The following is an 18,205-nucleotide window of genomic DNA, read 5'->3' on the forward strand; positions in this document are numbered from 1 at the left end:
GATCATAATATCTATTTTGTACATTCTTTTTGTGGTGGATAGAATCCACTGGATATATAAGAAAACAATTGAGATAAGAGTTAGAGTTCAACAGAACTCTAGAGTGAGAGAGAGAGAGATAAGTATTGAGAGTAGATAAAGTTTAAAGGAGTAGAATATAAGAGATAAAAATAAAATAAAATAAAATCTGTACCTGTGTCCTCTTCAATCAGCAGAACTACAAGTTCCCTCCTCTATTTTCTCTCTTATTCTCTCTTCTCTCCTTTCTCTCTTTTCTCTATTGCCACCCATTTTCCTCTCCTCTTTCCCTTTTATAGAGGAGGCAGTTATGGGTAGGGAGGTTAGAGAAACCTCCCCACTCTTCATACGTGGGGTGGTTGCTTAACTCCCCCCATAACCAGAATAATTTAAAATTTAAATTTATGTGAAGTGGGCCATCTGTCAAATCTTGCCCCTCAAGCCTTATATATATTTTTATATCATATATATATATTATATATTTTTAATCCTAAACAGCCTCTGCTGATACATGAGCGTATTGATACTTTGAACCTTGCCTACTGGAAAATCACATTGGCATGGAAAAACAAGGGGTTAAATCTGTTGTACAGCAAACTTACTGATGGAAGTGGGTTCTTGAATTCTTGATCTTGATTATTGAACCACTCAAGGAAGAAAAAACAAGGGGTTAAATCTGTTGTACAGCAAACTTACTGATGGAAGTGGGTTCTTGAATTCTTGATCTTGATTATTGAACCACTAAATCTGTCATTGTACAAGTATAAATAAGTGAGCTGAGGAATAGGAGTTACCTTGAGTTCGATTCAGTTCTTCTCCCCATCTCTCTCTCTCTCTCTCTCTCTCTCTCTCTCATTTTCAGGAGATCACACTCTCTCGAAGTAGGATCCCAACAAACATACTGTTCTTTTGTTAATATCTTGCTAACAGAGTTGTATGGTCTGGTGTACAGATTGGATGTATATGGTCTAATCTTTATACTACAATACTTCACCTTTTCAAAAAAGAAATTACAATGGGCATTATTACACTAAATTATTCATTTTGTGGGTCCACTATTCAGTTTTGTTAATTGGTTTCCCCACTCTTGAATTCTAAAATCTTTACTTACTTTTTTTATTTTTCTTTTTATTTGTGTTGTTGAACTGCAAATCTGAGTTGATTTGTAGAAACAAAACAAAAACATATAAATATAAAAAAGTAAAAAAAAAATGAATATTTCTACAGTATCCCACTTATTTATAGAACCATGCAGGTTTTTAAAAACTAGGTGGTTCAGTAATTTTGCAAAACCATTCAGTTTAAACAGTTTATTCATGTCACTTTTATTCAGTTGATAAGCCAAGCTGTCATTTTATCCAGTTCTGGTCTGAGTGGGAATGACTGCATAGTTCGATCCACTTTTTAGAACATTGGACATGATGTATGGGATTTTGTGATTGCAGGTTGGAAACCGATCTAGTGAATTTCATCCAGAGGTTAGACGAGTGAGACGTGAAAGCTCTTATATATACGAGGAGTTCATGCCTACAGGAGGAACAGATGTCAAGGTTCTCTTATCTATGCAATTCTATTAATAAGTTAATTGATTTCTGAAATTGGTTTTCATCTGAGTAGATGTGGTCTAGTAACTAAAGAACATATAGTTTTGATCTACTACTTGTTGAAAGTATTACGGCAATTGTTTTCTCTAAATTGACATTGACGTCTGAATCAAGACTTGTTAGTTCCCACTAATCTAAAATAGGTCATCTGGGACCTTTCCATATCTTTCATGATTCCAAATTAGTCAAAGCATTCTTCTTGATGGAATTGGCATTATTTTCTGCATATTGGAAACTGTGGTATTCTATGATATTGCTATCTATGATGTATGTTCTAGAGAGGCTTTCTTAATTTGGAAACACATTATGAATCTATGTGAATCTGAGGAAAAAGACATGGAGCCCAAAACAAATACAATAACTAAATAAGATAATGCAAAACCTCCACTCTAGAATCTGAGTTCCTGAATACAATTTACTTCTGTACACTCCTAAGAAGCCTGTCAGTCATCAAACTGACAGACCTAGGTAGGATCTTCTGGACAAGATATTCAAATTAAAAGCTAAAGATCTAGCTTCTCTGGAAATTTGTAAGGTTTGCCAGAATCATATTGCATCGACTTGATAACCTGCCATGTTCTACCTGAGCCCCTTCGATGCAAGGAAACCGAATCTCTTTCTCTTTCACTAAATCTGAAAATACTAGCAAGATCTCTCCCTTACTGTCCTTGTAGAGACATGCAATTCGTAGGGCCTCTCACTACTCGAAGAGTAATTGCCTATATTACTTGCTTTTACAGGACATTGGTGTATCCGTATCGTATGCCATTATCTCCCTAAAACTGAGGGGTTTTAATTTATTGTGAGGTATTCTAATTATAAGACTCACTGTGTATTATTACCATGGAAAAAATTCCCCATGTTCAGATTTTGTTTTATAATTAACATCAACACGAATTTTATTAAAAGATTGTGCACTATAGCACTAGGCCCCTTCCCCTAGAGAAACGTCAAAATCAGATATCCAGATTGGAATCCAAAGATCTAGGCATTGCTGTAATAGGCTAGCAATTGTCCACTACGATCATCTCAATTCAATACCAAAGGTTGTATGAATCTAATGGCCAAGAATTTAGGCTAGAGGAACTGATATTTGTCATTGGACCAAGGTATAAATGCATGATCTTGCTCTCACTGTCCCTAGGAGCACTGCTAATAACAAATATCTTCAAAAGCAAGCATTGAGGTTTAGTTTTCAGTCAAATCTTTGGCTACTAAGCTCAGCAAGACAGATATAACTGGCATTCCAGGAAAGCAGGTGTGGAACCCAATCATCCCTTCCAAGGCAAACTTTCTTGTTTGGGTTTTGATTCTAAATAAGTGCCTCCCGAAAGTCAATTTGGACAGGAGAGGGCTGCAGATTTCTGCTCTGAACTGTGGGCTGTGTGGACTTGTACCAGACCCAGGGGAAGCTGGTCTGGAAAACCATCCCTGCAGCTGTTCTAGTGACTATTTGGTCTGAGAGAAACAGTTAAGTTTTCTGTAACAAAGTGAGAAACACAGAAGATCTAATACAACTTTCTGTGAACAAACTTGCTTCTTGGATTTCTGTAACTTCTGAGTTTAAGAATCAAAATGTGTTTCAGATGCTTTATTCTCAGTCCGTGTGGAGCTTGTAATGTGTCTTCTCTGCTTTCCGGTGAGGTGACAATGAGGATCTTGCTGTTCTCTAATCACCTTGTCCATAGAAAAACATGTAGACTCTTTCAGATTCAAAATTCAATAAGATACTTTTATAGTGATCAAATAGAAAAAAACAGCAAAAATAATGAAATGCATGCCTAAATGGTTTTGTGCTCCCCTATGGTATGAAACTGGTTGGATGTACAGCAGATCTAGCCAAATCAATGTTTCAGTTTGGTTTTGATCCTAGTTGATCTGATATTATGGATCTATAGCCAATCAGTTTACACATCCAGTCCAAATTATCGGTTGGCTTGTGAAGGGAAATAACATATATTGCAAGATCTGGTCCAAAATTTGATCAAGTCCTTGCTGTTGGGTATGGGGGAGTATTTTAAAAGGTGTATCTTTGTGAAGATGCAAGCTCACTGAACAAAGGTATAGAGATCTTACTACAAATATGTCCTTGTGGTTGTGGTATTACTTGATACAGATGGGTTTATTTAAGTAATGACAAATAACCAAAAGAAGAAATTCAAGAAGGTTGTAAGAGGGTCAAAGTCAACAGTCCAATGCCTGGTCAGATTTTGCAGATTCAATTTCTCCCATTCCCATCATTGGGTTGAGCTCAAATTATTTGGATATAGTGAAGCCTAAAAAGTAAAGAGGAAACCCTCCAAACCTCAAGCTAATTGGGTTACACGATGGCTTTCATCAAGGGAAATTATTACTTCTGGATATCTGGGACTGTCAGCAGTTGGTCAAAATCTAAGTCGAACGTTTGACCAATGGCCCCACATATTGGACAGCTCTGACCTAATGAGGATAAGGCCAGTTTTGTCTTTTTTCTTTGTTTCTTTAATATAAGGGTATTTTGGGGACTAAAATTGATAACTTCTAATCTCTTTTAGTAGTTTCAAACAACCAGGGTTAGTTAAGATGTTTAACATTGATGTTTTGTGGGGTTTAATAGGCTACAAAAGCTCCTATACACTGTTCACTTTACTGTTCATCTTTTTCTATTATGCTATTTTCTGGTTTCATGCAATAAAGTTTTGAAGGTATTCAATTTTTCTTCACGGATGACTTATATAGAGAGAGTTCCTTCTGTGCTCTTACAATTCCTTCCATTGACTGCTAGTGAGTAATTTTCTTTCTTCTATTAGATTGTTGTGTAGAGAAGTTTCTGTTGCATTATTACTATACAAGTTGAAGTGCATTTGCATGCCAGCAACATTGTACTTACTACTTCTGGAAGTGTCTCTGTATAGATTATCATATGCACTCCTTTTATCCATTCCATTCTCCTTGAATTCTTTTTGTTATTTCAGCCATGAAAATGTAATTGTGTGACTTTATCATATTTTCAATGTGACATTTTTCTTTTGTTTCTGCACTTGACTACTTTAAGAGGCCTCAGAGTTTTATTCATGTTATTATAGGTGTACACAGTTGGTCCAGAATATGCACATGCTGAGGCAAGGAAGTCTCCTGTTGTTGATGGTGTTGTTATGAGGAACCATGATGGAAAGGAAGTAATGTGTAGCATTTAATGATAAACTTGATTACTTTTACAGTTTCAATGTGAAGCTGGTTATTTTTTGGCCTTTTATTGTTTCCATACAATGGATTAGGATTGAAAGTTACACTTGCTCTTGATAGTTGATGCATGTTGTGTGTGTGTGTGTGTGTGTGTATTCCTAGCAGAGCCCAGGGACCTATTGGCTTCTAAGAATGCATCTCTGTACTGGATTCCAAGGGATTTAAATGCCATTGCAGATGGATTAGCAAAACTAGGTGCCATTCTGTATTACCTGGAGCTGAAGCATGGTATGTTGAGGCCCGATTACCTAAATGAGCAAAAGCTGAGGTTAGAGGATCTGATGGTGGCTGATGAGCTGAATTACTAACTTCATTTTCTAGCTGAGTCAGAGCAGCTCGGACTGCAGCTAGGGTATCTAGAGGAGTGCCTCTTGTGCCTCTACTTGTGCCTGATGAGGTTGTACTATCAGTGTTGACAGCCATATTAGCATTCCCCTTCTTATTTTTGAGTTTTGCTGGAACTAGATGAGTATGCAACTTCCAACAAGTGTCTTTAGTATGTTTAGGTTTCTTGCAGTGTTCACATACTAGGTCATTCGTAGCTTCCTTCTTCACATCCTTCTCCTTATCACCCCCAGATTTAGGTCTAATTGCTGCCAAGGCTGATTCGAAGGGCTGTTGCTGCAACATAACCTTTCTCCTAGTTTCCTCACTGTGCACTAGGGAATAGGCTTGTGATAAAGTCACACTATCTCTTGTCAACAACTGTTGTCTCACAATATCATATTCAGAATTCAGACTAGCTGGGAACTCAAACACTATTAGTTTCAACCTGCTTTCTGTAAGTCTGTGCATCTTTCTGACTCTCTCACTCAATTGTTTCAAGATGGTCAATTTCATGCCACAGGGATTTCAAGGTTGAAAAATAAACGGAGACTTGTTTCTCTCCTTGCCTGAGATTTTTAACCTCACATTTCAGCTCATAAGCCCTAGCAACATTAAGGGGCTGAGAGTAGGTTTCTTTCATAACATCCCATATTTTCTTAGCTGTTTTGGCCCACAAGTATTTTTGTCTGATGTGTGGCTGCATAGAGTTGCACAGCCATGTCATCACCAAATAATTCTCCTGAACTCACTTAGCATAAGTAGGGTCCTCCTTGGTTGGTTCCTTCACATCCCCCCAGCAAGAAGTTTGATCCATCAAACTTAACAGTTGTAATATGAGAGGTGTTCTCAGTCATATTACCTGAACCACCAGTCCCAAAAACACCTCCCCCTTGGTTCTTAAACTCCATTCCAGGTTAGAAGTTGATTAAAAAGGCTTTTAAATCACTGTAATAAGAAAAACTGTACCCCAAAAACTGATAACAGCCGACGTAGGATGATGATTTAGGTTCTGCAGTTACCCAGAAACAAATAACAGCTCTTCTGGACCTTCCAAAGAGCAAGAAAGAACCAACTACTGCCCTGGAATTAATATCAGACCTGGATTTTAGGTTTTCCTCCCAAAAAACCCTAAAAACAGGTGAAAAAGAAGAGATTTTTTCTAGCCGCACCTCTCTGAATAACAGAATGCCAACTTGTCTCTTACTGCTGCCGGCCTCAAGAAAAGAAGGAACTTGCCTAGAAAACTGATTGCTTTTATGAAGAGCAGAATGCCAACTTGTCTCTTACTGCTGCCGGCCTCAAGAAAAGAAGGAACTTGCCCAGAAAACTGATTGCTACCTTCAGTCTTCAAACTTGATCAATCAACTGCTGTCGGCACTTTGAATCTTGATCAAAGAACCAAGAAAAATCTGATCGGCACTTCCAATCTTGATCAAAGAACTAATCTTGATCACTCAAATCTTGTCTGATTCTTCCTGATTACAAGGAGAACTCTCCAATCCTTCGACAGCTGCTAAAGCCTTCTTGTAACCTCCAAGAATCAGCCGAAAGGAAAAATCTTTCTAAACTTCCAGCCCTAAATAATTCTCATGTGGTCAGCTGAATTAAATCCACATGAGAAATCCTAGATCGAGTGCTCTGATACCAAGTAGTCGAACAAGACTACAATATGTTTTAAATATTTGATGAGAAAAGACAGACAAAGATAGAATAGAAGAGAAGGAGAGGAGGACTCGAAGATTGGGTTCAGAAAAGAAGTGAGAAAAATAGCAATTGCCGCCCCTCTACTTGTATTTATATTCATATCCAAATAAATGCAAAAGGGCTGAATTACCCTTATTGCTTACATGGCAAAGAATAAAACAAATTAATAATATAAGTCTGAAATAACTACTAACTAACAAACTGAAATAACTAACATAACTACTAACTGTACGGGCACAATGGGGTCCACATCAGTGTTCTCTACAATTATAAAAAAGATAGTGGACTGGAGTTTCCTTATTCTAAACACATAATTACTTACTTTCCTTGCTGCCCAACTAACCCAATAAAACATTCTTTCAACAGTATAGATTACTCCCCTTCTAATTCTAGTTTGGCCACAGTTTTTCCTTCTTCATCCATTTGCCAAATCGTGAAAAAATCTGGTATTCCCATCACTTTCCTTAATTCACTTATACCTTGACTTCTACCTCTGATAGATCTCCTCCCTAAGTAACATATCTTCCAGTCCCTTTTTTGGCTGGCTTCTTAGCTCTTTATCCTATACATTCAATTTGGGTGATTAGGTTCAATTTTTGTTCCACAACCCTACCAAAATGGTCCTTGTTCCACTCCTTCAATCTGAATCTCAACCTCTGCAACTTCTTATTGGAATCTAACCCCCTTCCGCTTTACCCCCCTTAACTCTTCATTCCACCACTCCTTCACTAGGCTGGAAGGACATATTTTCTATGTATCCTTTTAAGATTTACTAAAATAAATGATTTAGGTTTGGTAATTGTTGTTTCAGAATGGCATGACTTAAGAATCTGGATGTATTCATCACTTAAAAGAATAGAGGGGAGGGGTGGCTGAGGATGGCAAAAATGGAAGCAATAATCTATTGTTCAGTAACTTGGAAATTTGTGATCCTCTTTGTTTGTAGCAGTTTCAGAATCATCATTTGTTTCTTACAAAAATGTTAATTCTTTTTATAGGTGAGGTATCCTGTATTACTGACTCCAACTGAGAAGCAAATGGCAAGAGATGTTTGCATTGCATTTCGGCAAGCGGTAGAGTTTTCTGTTATAAAATGAACATTTTTCCTGTGAATATTTATATTGGCCCACCTTTTATTTTTGTTGTTTTCTCAGCATTTTTCATAGCAATTTGCATAAACAGGTACTGGAGTTCCATTTCATTATCGGTGCCAATAATCATTGGCCCACCTGGCGTTAATCAAATTTGGCATGGTTTGCTTGTTGGTCACTACACTTGCTGTTTCAATGTACTTGCAGGTGTGTGGATTTGATCTCTTACGTTGTGAGGGACGATCATATGTTTGTGATGTGAATGGATGGAGTTTTGTGAAGAACTCTCACAAGTAATTCTCTTCTGATTTCTCAATCCATTAATAATTTAGGATGATATTATTTCTATTGTTGAAAGGGGGTTATTGTTGGGTGTAATTGTAAAATCCCTGGATGTAAGCATGAGATCATGGTTTCAAGTCTGAGTGCTGCCACTTTGTGCAAAAAAGGCCAAAGGTTAGGCCCATATCCGGTCCACTCCTCTAAAGACCCCAGATAGCCATGGCCAACATTGGGTAATGGCCTCTTATTCTTTCTATGTATCCTTACTCTTTGAACTATTCTACCTTTTTAAATATTTATGAAAGTATGTAGTTATTGATAAAAAAATTTCATTAATTACCTAGGGAATATGAATAGGATATTTCCCTTTATGTTGCAAATCTTTTATTTAGGTTTCTTAAGGCTGCATTTGTTTGTGGTGTAAAACCTCATCGATGGAGTTTCACACTGAACAGTTTAAAACCTCTGAACTGTTGAGCTTCAAAAAACGTGATTATCGATGTAAAATCCACTCCATCCAAATGCCGACAAATCTGAACTGGTAGTGGAGTTTTACATCGATCTTGGTTTACACTGCAAACAAATGCTGACAAAACCGAACTGGCGGTGAGGTTTTACACTGCAAACAAACACAGCCTAAATTCTTTTTCTGCTTTTGTATCCCATCTTGTTATTAAGCAACTTAGACTATTACCCTCATCCACCTCAAAGAGGGTGAGGTCTTTAAAATTCTCCCTTATAGGTAGCAACAAAACAACTATCTCCCTATCAAAAAGATAAAATAAAAGAAAATAACAGTCTCCAACATATTGCTTGTAGTTTCCAAAAATAAGAAGCTGTCTTCATTGTTAAAATTCTCTTAGCTTTATTACCTTTTATACTATAAACAATACCATTGAACTGTTAGAAACTCTTGTGGTTTTCTTTTTGACTGGGAACTGTAAAATTTTATTAGAGAAAAGCAAAGAGGCATACGAATTAACTCAACTAAACCTTGTCTCAACTATATGGGGTTGGCTATATGAATACTGTTCTGCCATTCTACTCTGTTCACTGTCATATCATTGTTAAATTATGGATCCTCAAATCATTTCTCACTATTTCAACCCGTGCTTTTTTTTTCCTGTTCCTATCTCTTATAGACCCTTGAACCTCCAATAGATAGATTTCCACTGCTGCTTAGTGGTCTTCTTTGGCTCTTTACATGCGAAGAGATCATCTTACACTACTTTCCCTCGTTTTATCACCTATTGGGGCTACTTCTAGGTTCTTCCGGATATATTCATTTCTGATCACATCTTTTCTAGTTTTCCCACTCATCCATTTCGGCAATTACATTTCTGCTATATTCATTTTTTAGACATGTTTCTTGACTGCTCAACATGCTGCTTCATACAACATTACTGGCACTATAACCGTTTTATAAAAATTTCCTTTTAGCCTATGTAGTATTTTCCTATCACACTCTGGATGCACTCTCTGTTTCACTATTCTGCTCTAATTCTGTGGCCTACAGCCACTTCAATCTCTCCTCTGTTATGGATTATCTAACAAGGTGATAATAGAGGTCATATTGAGATATCTCTTGGTTTCCTATCCTATATGTACCTCAGTTTCGGCTCCTATTATTACTTTTCCATGGTTAATTATCACTAATATTGCAGTATCTTCTAGGTCCTTTCTATGTTTTGACATTTCTAGGATTTCAGATAATTTTCTTTTCATATGCAGTTCTTGTTTGGAGCAGGTTAGCTCTATAGGTTTAGGGTTTTACTTCCTTCTCCAGGTGCTTAGTCTATCCATCTCCTCAAGCTTTGAGAGGCTGAGATAGATTGAGAGATCCCTTGGAGGTTACTAGAGTGACAACGTCTTGTATGCCCAGAAGACTTCTTCGCCTAGTTAATGGATCCTCAAAAGACTTATTTCCAATGCATCTAGAGAGCTAAGACAAAGATTTCCTCTCTCTCCCTTCCTATTTACTCTAGTGGCAGATATTCTAGATGCCTTCATGCAAAAAGCAGTCAATCTGGGTCTCATTCAAGGTTTCACAGTTGGGCAGGAGAATGTTCACATTTCTCATCTGCAGTATGCAGATTACACCATCTTCTTCATTCAAGATAAAAAAGGATTACCTCCTAAACCTCAAGATGATCCTAAAGTGCTTTGAGGCTGTAACTGGATTGAAGACTAATTCTTTTGATATTTAAGGTTCTGGCCAAGGTGAGAAATCAAATTGAAAAATTCCAACATGATTTGTTGTGGGATGGGGAAGGTGAGAAAAGAGACCACCTGGTGAGCTGGGAAATGGTGTGCAAACCAAAGGGGGAAGGTTTGGGCTTGGATCACATTACTAAAAGGAAGCAGGCTCTTGGCAAATGGATTTGGAGGTTTAAGATGGAGCAGAACTCTCTTTGGGCTTCTTTAATTTGCAGAAAATATGGTAATAGCAGTTTAGGAAGGGGCAGCAATCATCCATTACCTGGATTCTCTCATGCAAATCCATAGAAAGATATTCTCTAAACCATTGACTCCTCCCCTCATCTTAGATTCAGCCTTGGAAGTGGTAATATTATCAAATTTTGGACGGATCTATGGTGGGGTCCAAGGCCTTCCCTCTTTATTTAGACTGGTCAGTGACAAATAAGCCTTGGTTTCCTCCATAATCCTCCAAGATAACCATACTCTCTCCTATAACTTTAACTTCCATAGAGATTTAAAAGATTCTGAAATTTCTGAAGTCTCTGCTTTGATTTCCTTTCTTACAGATATCTATATCACCCCCTCTTGTCGTGATAAATTAATCTCACTCCTAGTGGCACTTTCACAACTGAATCCTTCCTCAAGCTAACAGCCAAGCTTTCCTTAGCACCTTTCTCAGACAAGCGGATATGGCTCTCCTCAGCCCCCAAGCGTGCCTTTCTTTATTTTGGAATCTGCTTGGGGCAGCTCAATACTTGTTACAACTTGCAAGAGAATAAAGGAAAGCTGTCCATTTCTCCCCATGCTTGTGTCATGTGCTATAGAGACGAAGAGTTAATTGGCCACCTGCTCATCAATTGTCATGTAGCTAGAAGCTTTTGGCATTTCTTCCTTGACCTGATCTTTAGAGGGAACTACAGCTGGACTCCTCCCAACACTGTAGGAGAGTTCCTTGATCAATGGCAGAACTACATGTTGGGAAGGAGAGGCCAGTGCTGTTGGAAAGCCATCACCCATGTGGTGATATGGGGAGTCTGGGAGGAACGCAACAGAAGATCTTTGAGTGCAAGGAATCCTCAATAGAAAGCTTAAAATGTTTAAACCAAGATTTTTTCTGGTGTGAGCATGGGAGATTTGCAAAGATGCTGGTTAGAAGTAATGCAGTCTTCTCCAGCCAGCCTCTCACCAGCTCCCCCATTGCTCCAAGGCCAAGATATTGATTACATCCTGCAGTTTGATGGCAGCTTTAGAAGAAAGCAAATTGATCTTATTGCTGCAGGTATTGGGGGCATCATTAGTAAAGCTGATGGAGGCCTGGTTTGGGCATTCGGTGGTCCTACAGTTGCCTCAGATGCCGCTACTTTGAAACCCATGCCCCTTTAGAGGGGCTCCAGATTGCTAATCAGCAGGAGATTAGTGACTAGGGAGGCAATTGGGCGGGTTTGGGTGGGTTGGGTATGGGCCAAGTTTCAACCCAATCCATCTAACCCATCAACCCGTTAATGACCCATTTAGATCAAATTAAATGGGTTGGGTTCAACCCAAACCCACCTAAGCCCAACCCATTAATCCTTTAATTCATTAAATGATAAACACATACATTGCGGAAAAATACAGAATTACAGAAAAACACAAAAATGCAAGAAAATAAAAATAACAGAAATTACAGGAAATATAAAAATTATAGAAAAATAACACAAGCTACAGAAAATGAGAGAGAGTAGACTAAGATGGTTTGGGCACACACATACAATATCACCAACTCCACCCATTAGAAGAAGTAATTTATTACACATTGAAGGGGCTAGAAGAGTTCAGGGTAGACCAAAAAGGACATGGGTAGAAGTAGTAAGAAATGATTTAAGCACTAATAATTTAACAGTGGATATGGCTTTAAATAGAATGGATTGGCAAAACAGGATTCATGTAGCCGGCCCCATATAGTTGGGATGAGGCATGGATGGTGATGATGATGAACAGAAGTTACAGAAATTGCAGAATAATATAACAAAAATTATAAAAAAACAGAGAAAATGAAGAAAATGATAGAATTTACAAAAAGCATGGAAAATCAGAAATTAAAGAAAAATAACATAAATTGCAAAAAACATAGACAGTACAAAATTATAGAAAATAACAGAAATTACAAAATAATATATGAAAACTTGCACAAAGCTCAGAAAAATGAAAAACAACAGAAAAAAAAAATACAGAAAAGCCCAATTAGGTTGGAATTTCTCTTTTATCCTTCCAAGTTCCAAGTTCCAAGTTCCAACCCAACCCTCTCTCTCTATCATATAGACACAGGAAATAGAGGAGCTATGTCTACAATCAATGGGATGAATAATGGTGCAATTAATGGGGCACTTGTTGAGGTGCAGAGACAGCAATATCCAGTAATGGAGCTCTAGCAGTGAAGAAGCCCCCTTTGTTGCCGTCAAAGGACTGTCATAGCAAGGTTGATGGACGAGGGCACCGCATATGCATGCCAATCATCTGTGCAATGAAGGTTTATTATTTGGCATGGCGATTTACATGGGAGCGGCGATGCTTCATACCAGAGGGACCAGGAATCACACATCACCTCAGATTAGAGAGAGATAGAGGATGAACAAACAATTTATTGAGAAACCCTATCTTTGGGGAGAGAAGGGGGGATCAAACAAACAGTTTGCTGAAAAACTCTAGCTGTAGAGCTCTTTAGCCAAGAGAATATAGAAAGATGAAAATTGCATGTTAATGGAAAATTGTTGGTTACCCATGATCCAACCTGCCCAATCTGCTAGTATGTTAATGGGTTGGTTGGGTTCTAAGATCTCCTCCACTTTGAATTGTAGCTTCAGATGGATCACAAGAGAGTTGAATCAGTTGGCAGATAGTTTAGCTAAATCTTCTATAGGAAGGGATATTTTGTTGAGCAAATATATTGCCATTTTAACCTCTTACTCCATTAAATCCACTAATCTAATCACTGTTAATCTTGTTAAAGGTAATATTTAGTGTAGAAAGTTGTACTAGGATATTTCTATCGGGTTAACATTGTTTTGAGCATTTTTGTGAAAGAAGTGCATCTGGTGAAAGTCAGTTCACAGGCCTCCCGTATTTCTCTCTTTTCAATTGAGCCACAGGGTTCATATCTTCTTGTATACTTGGACATGTCAACATGAAAATCACATTGCAGTTTCCTGATATGTTCATCAATACCATGCTTGAAACAATGGTTGTACAATAATCCACTTCTTTGTAACCCAGTTATTTTCTCAGTCCTATTATTATTTGTTTATTAGTGGATGCTTAATTTATTATTTTATAGATATTATTCTTTTTACATATACAGGTATTATGATGATGCTGCCTGTGTACTAAGGAAAATGCTCCTAGATGCCAAGGCACCCCATCTTTCTTCAACTATTCCACCAACCCTGCCATGGAAGGTCAATGAACCAATCCAACCTTCTGAGGGATTGACACGCCAGGGGAGTGGAATTATTGGCACATTTGGGCAGTCAGAGGAGCTACGATGTGTCATTGCTGTTATCCGCCAGTAAGATTTGCATGCTTCACATCTTTTACTTCTTTAAATAGAATCCCCTGGTTATTTAGTCCTGTTTTACCTTGGCAGTGGTGATCGGACTCCCAAACAGAAAGTGAAGTTGAAGGTTACAGAAGAAAAGCTGTTAAATTTGATGTTAAAATATAATGGTGGGAGGCCAAGATGTGAGGTGCTTATCCTATCTTATTCCTTTTCTTGTTTTAGCCAAATTAACTTTAGGACCATTTACGACCTTGCTAATTGCAGACAAAACTGAAAAGTGCTGTTCAGTTGCAAGATTTGTTGGATGCAACACGAATGCTGGTACCTCGTAAAAGGTATACATTTTTAAAATAGATATTCTAGTCTATGCATGTGCAGACGACCCTATTTTTTTTTTTTTTTTGGGGGGGGGGAGTGGAGTGAATGGATAGATCTAAGTGATGACATATACATTGTGTTTGTGCTGTATTTTTTTTGGTTGGTTTGGAGTCTGCATTTTTTTGGTGGTTGGTCTGGCATGATGTATGATTTTTTTCTCAATCAGAAACAATGATATATGTATTGAAAAAGCATCATATACAAGAAAAAGGTGGGGGCATAAAAAGAGGAAAGAAACAAGGATATATGTATTGACTCAGACCCATTGCTCTTTTAGTAGATTCCTAGAGAGTTGAACAGTGTGGCAGATGCTCTGGCTAAATCAGGGGTGTGAAGAGATTCTTTGTACAGTTATTCAAGTTTACCGTTGTAAATGCTTGGGTGGTTTTGTATGGCTTTTTTGTATTGATGTGATCTTCTTGTTTCTTTTGTATATCCTTGCCCTTTTTTTGTTGGCAATGAAAGAAAGCTTTTCCTCAAAAAAGAAGGAAATAAACGGAAAAAATAATGGTTGCTCAGTTGGGCATTGGGCACATCCCCTTTTATTAAATAGGCATATTCACTTCAAAAAGACAAAGAATACCCTTGTTCATAATGACAAAAGTACATAGACATGGTTGTTCTTGTCTTTTAGGTTATTAATTAGGGGTATGCCCCACTTTATAAAAATGTCATATGCTTCAATAATCACCCAAATGAAAAGGAAGAAACAAGGATAGACAAGAGCGAGGCCCATAAGCACCCAAGGAAGGGTAGAGCCCCTTGCTTCCCATATATATAGAAACTGGAAGGGCCTTTTTTACAAAGCTCTATATTGACCAAAGCCATTTTTACAATCCACAAAGTTAATGAACTTGCTAAACACAACACGGAAGTTCATTATATCTTTTGATATTAAAGAGTTTGTGAGGACTTCTTAACTTATGCTGGGTGTTTCCTCAGTTCTTGTTTGAGCTATTGTGTATCTGGACGACTAAAGGTCTTAGTTGCAGAGGCAAGAAGGTTTAGAGTATCATCCCTGCTTGTATAATTTGGAGGGTATGGAAGGAGAAAAACAGTAGACTTTTATCTTTTTTCTATTAGAAAAATATAATTCTGTTAATAACAACAATAAAATCTTTACCAAGATAATAATATTGATCTTTTTTTCTATCTTTTTATCAAATCATTCTTCTCCTGTCTCTTCTTTTTGTTTCCATGAATTGTAACTTCATTTCCATTTATTGTTTTGCTTATATTATAAGAGGGATCACTGTCATCATATTGCCCTGTTATACTTTATTTGATATTATCATTTTATGTCTTAAGATGTCCTGCCATTCTCCTTTCATCAGATCATCTTCTTTTTCTTTCCCCCTTACTGTTCCCTTGACATGCTTTATTTTCTCTAACTATATGTAAGCATGGCAAATGGAACTTCTGTCCACATATACAGATGAGTAAACAATTATTAGTACTATTTCATTCAATTGATTTCTTATAATGTTGTACAATTTTAGGTGTGGTCGTGAAAGTGATAGTGATGCAGAAGACATTGAACATGCTGAAAAACTTCTACAAGTTAAAGCAGTACTTGAGGAGGTTTCATTCAACATTTTCATTCTCCAATTTGTCATGTCTTGTTCAATCATTGATATTTTTTGGTTATGCGCATTTTAATTGTTCTTTGTTTTGAAACCTAGCAGCTTTACAAGTAATGGAAATGAGTGAAATATTCAAACATCAGGTCTTTTCTTGGGGGAAGAAAGACAAGACTGAAAGGACACGTTTTAACAAGAAGGCTAGCCAAACAAACATACAAGAAAAAGAACGACAAAATACAAATAGAAAATAATATCCAGTGAAAATAAAAACCCTTCTGGTACACTTGGTCCTAAGGTATCAAACAAAGAGTTGGTAGATCGTAGAACCCATCTGAATTAGATGTTCTCTCTTGATGACAAAAGTTTAGCCTCTCTAATAAAGTTCTGGACAGACCAGGGTCCCTCTCACCAATCCACTCGCTATCAAGTTGGTCATGAGGCATCCCTCATATTGAAGAGGTGTGGGTTCAAACCATGGAAAGGTAGGCTCTCCATGTTGTGTTCCAGTGAGCCCCTATGTACACCTGTCATAACCCACTTACTAGGTCTAGTGTATAGCACCTGGCCCCTATGGAGGATAAAGCAGCATCACCAATACCAAAAAAGGACCAGGCTCCCTCTCTCATTTCGCCTCATCTCAATTTACAAGTCATCCTCCACCTCCAACTTTGATATTCATATACCCTTTCCCTGTTAATGAGGTTTGGTGCAGGCCAATTCCTCCTAAGGTTGGTAGTTTTTGTTGGGAAGCCTTTCTAGAAAGAATCAACACTGGTGATCTACTCCAAAAGAAGAGACCCAATACTTGTTTGTCCCCTCATTGGTGTGTTCTTTGTAAAATTGATGGGGAGACCGTTTTTCATCTTCTGGTGTCTTGCCAATTTGCAAAGTCTATTTGGGAGTGGGCTTTCTCTCTTTTTGGGTGTACTTGGATTCCTCCATCAAATTTGCAAGGCCTTTTTGCTCCTTTTTTCATATGGCGTATGAAAAGGGGAAGGACTATGTGGAGAGGATTGAGGGCAGTAGTATGCTGGTCTTTATGGGAAGAAAGAAATCCCAGAATCTTCTCTGATGTAGAGAGAGGTGCTAAAGAGTTGAGGGCCCTAATCCACATAAGGGTTATTCAATGGATGAAGTCCCTAGAGCTGTTCACAGAATATACAATGGATGACATGCCGAGGAAGTGGGGTGAGATTGCTATCTGTATCCAGACTAAAGCAAGGATTAGTGTCTTGGACTCCCTCACTTGCGGGTTTCATAAAACTAAACTTTGATGGAAGTAGCAAAGGGAACCCCGGACAATCAAGGATTGGGGGTGTCTTCAGGGATGAGAATGTGGTTGTTTCTGCCATGTTCTCATGCCCAATTGGAGTGGGTGATTTTCTCAGAGCTGAGATCCATGCAGTTATGGAAGGTGTCCAGAAAGCTAGAGAGATGAATATCAGAAAACTCATAATTGAAGGGGACTCGGAGGTGGTGGTTGGGTGGCTGAACAAAGAAGATAGTGGTTTATGGAGTTATAGTAATTTGAAGAGGAAATTCAGATGTCTGGTTCGAGAAATGGAAGTTAAAATCAGTTGGGTAAAAAGATCAGCTAATTCTTTTGCTGATGGGTTAGATAAACAAGGGGTGGACAGGGATGTCATGTTCTGGGCACAGATGTAATTTAATTTTCTTCTTTTTCTGTTCTCTCATTCTCTCTTGTTTCCTCTCTTGGGGCTCATGATGTAGTTGGAAGATAAGAAAGTTTGTCTTCCTCTCTGTAATTTATTGTGATAATTAATGAATTGTGTTATTGATCAAAAAGAAAAACAAAGATACCATTGCAGTAATGCCAACATCTCTGCTCAAATGGAGTCATGATAATCAACAAGATCCAAGATTACCATTATGATTTTCCCTTAAATCTCTTCTTTTCCTTCTTTTTTTTATTGCCAATAGCAGATCAAAGCAGTTCTATTTGAAGATTAAAAGAAAGTAAAGCAATTGTACAAGCCCCCTCCAGACACATTTAAGCCCTAGAGTCTACTCTGCTAGACTCCCAATACAAATTTCCCTGTTTATCCTGTCCCTATTTCCAGTGAATCAACTAAAACATTGGCTAATCTTCTAACCCCCCTAAATGGGGTGTTCATTCTATGTGCTAGAGTTCGCATCTTCCCTTTCCTTGTTCCATCCAAACAATATTCTGATTTATCTCCAATGTACAAGTATGACATTAGTTTGAGATCAGAAAAGTTGTTATCAATCATGATATTG

The 18,205-nt window shown here is 37.8% G+C and overlaps 1 protein-coding gene across 6 annotated transcripts in view; it reads left to right on the top strand.

Annotated features, from left to right (window-relative positions):
- Positions 1-18,205, top strand: part of LOC104608052 (inositol hexakisphosphate and diphosphoinositol-pentakisphosphate kinase VIP2-like) — a 95,982-nt gene that overhangs the window by 39,205 nt on the left and 38,572 nt on the right. For all 6 annotated transcript variants that reach the window (XM_088904171.1, XM_010273910.3, XM_088904170.1 and 3 more), the window contains 8 exons: positions 1,464-1,568; positions 4,688-4,780; positions 7,877-7,951; positions 8,177-8,262; positions 13,788-13,994; positions 14,073-14,172; positions 14,250-14,320; positions 15,863-15,944. In XM_088904171.1, coding sequence (XP_088760297.1) covers positions 1,464-1,568; positions 4,688-4,780; positions 7,877-7,951; positions 8,177-8,262; positions 13,788-13,994; positions 14,073-14,172; positions 14,250-14,320; positions 15,863-15,944 — 819 coding nt within the window. The remainder of the gene's footprint in view (positions 1-1,463; positions 1,569-4,687; positions 4,781-7,876; positions 7,952-8,176; positions 8,263-13,787; positions 13,995-14,072; positions 14,173-14,249; positions 14,321-15,862; positions 15,945-18,205) is intronic.

The sequence above is a fragment of the Nelumbo nucifera genome, chromosome 4, assembly GCF_055504915.1.
Source record: "Nelumbo nucifera cultivar China Antique chromosome 4, China Antique-T2T, whole genome shotgun sequence".
NCBI lineage: Eukaryota > Viridiplantae > Streptophyta > Magnoliopsida > Proteales > Nelumbonaceae > Nelumbo > Nelumbo nucifera.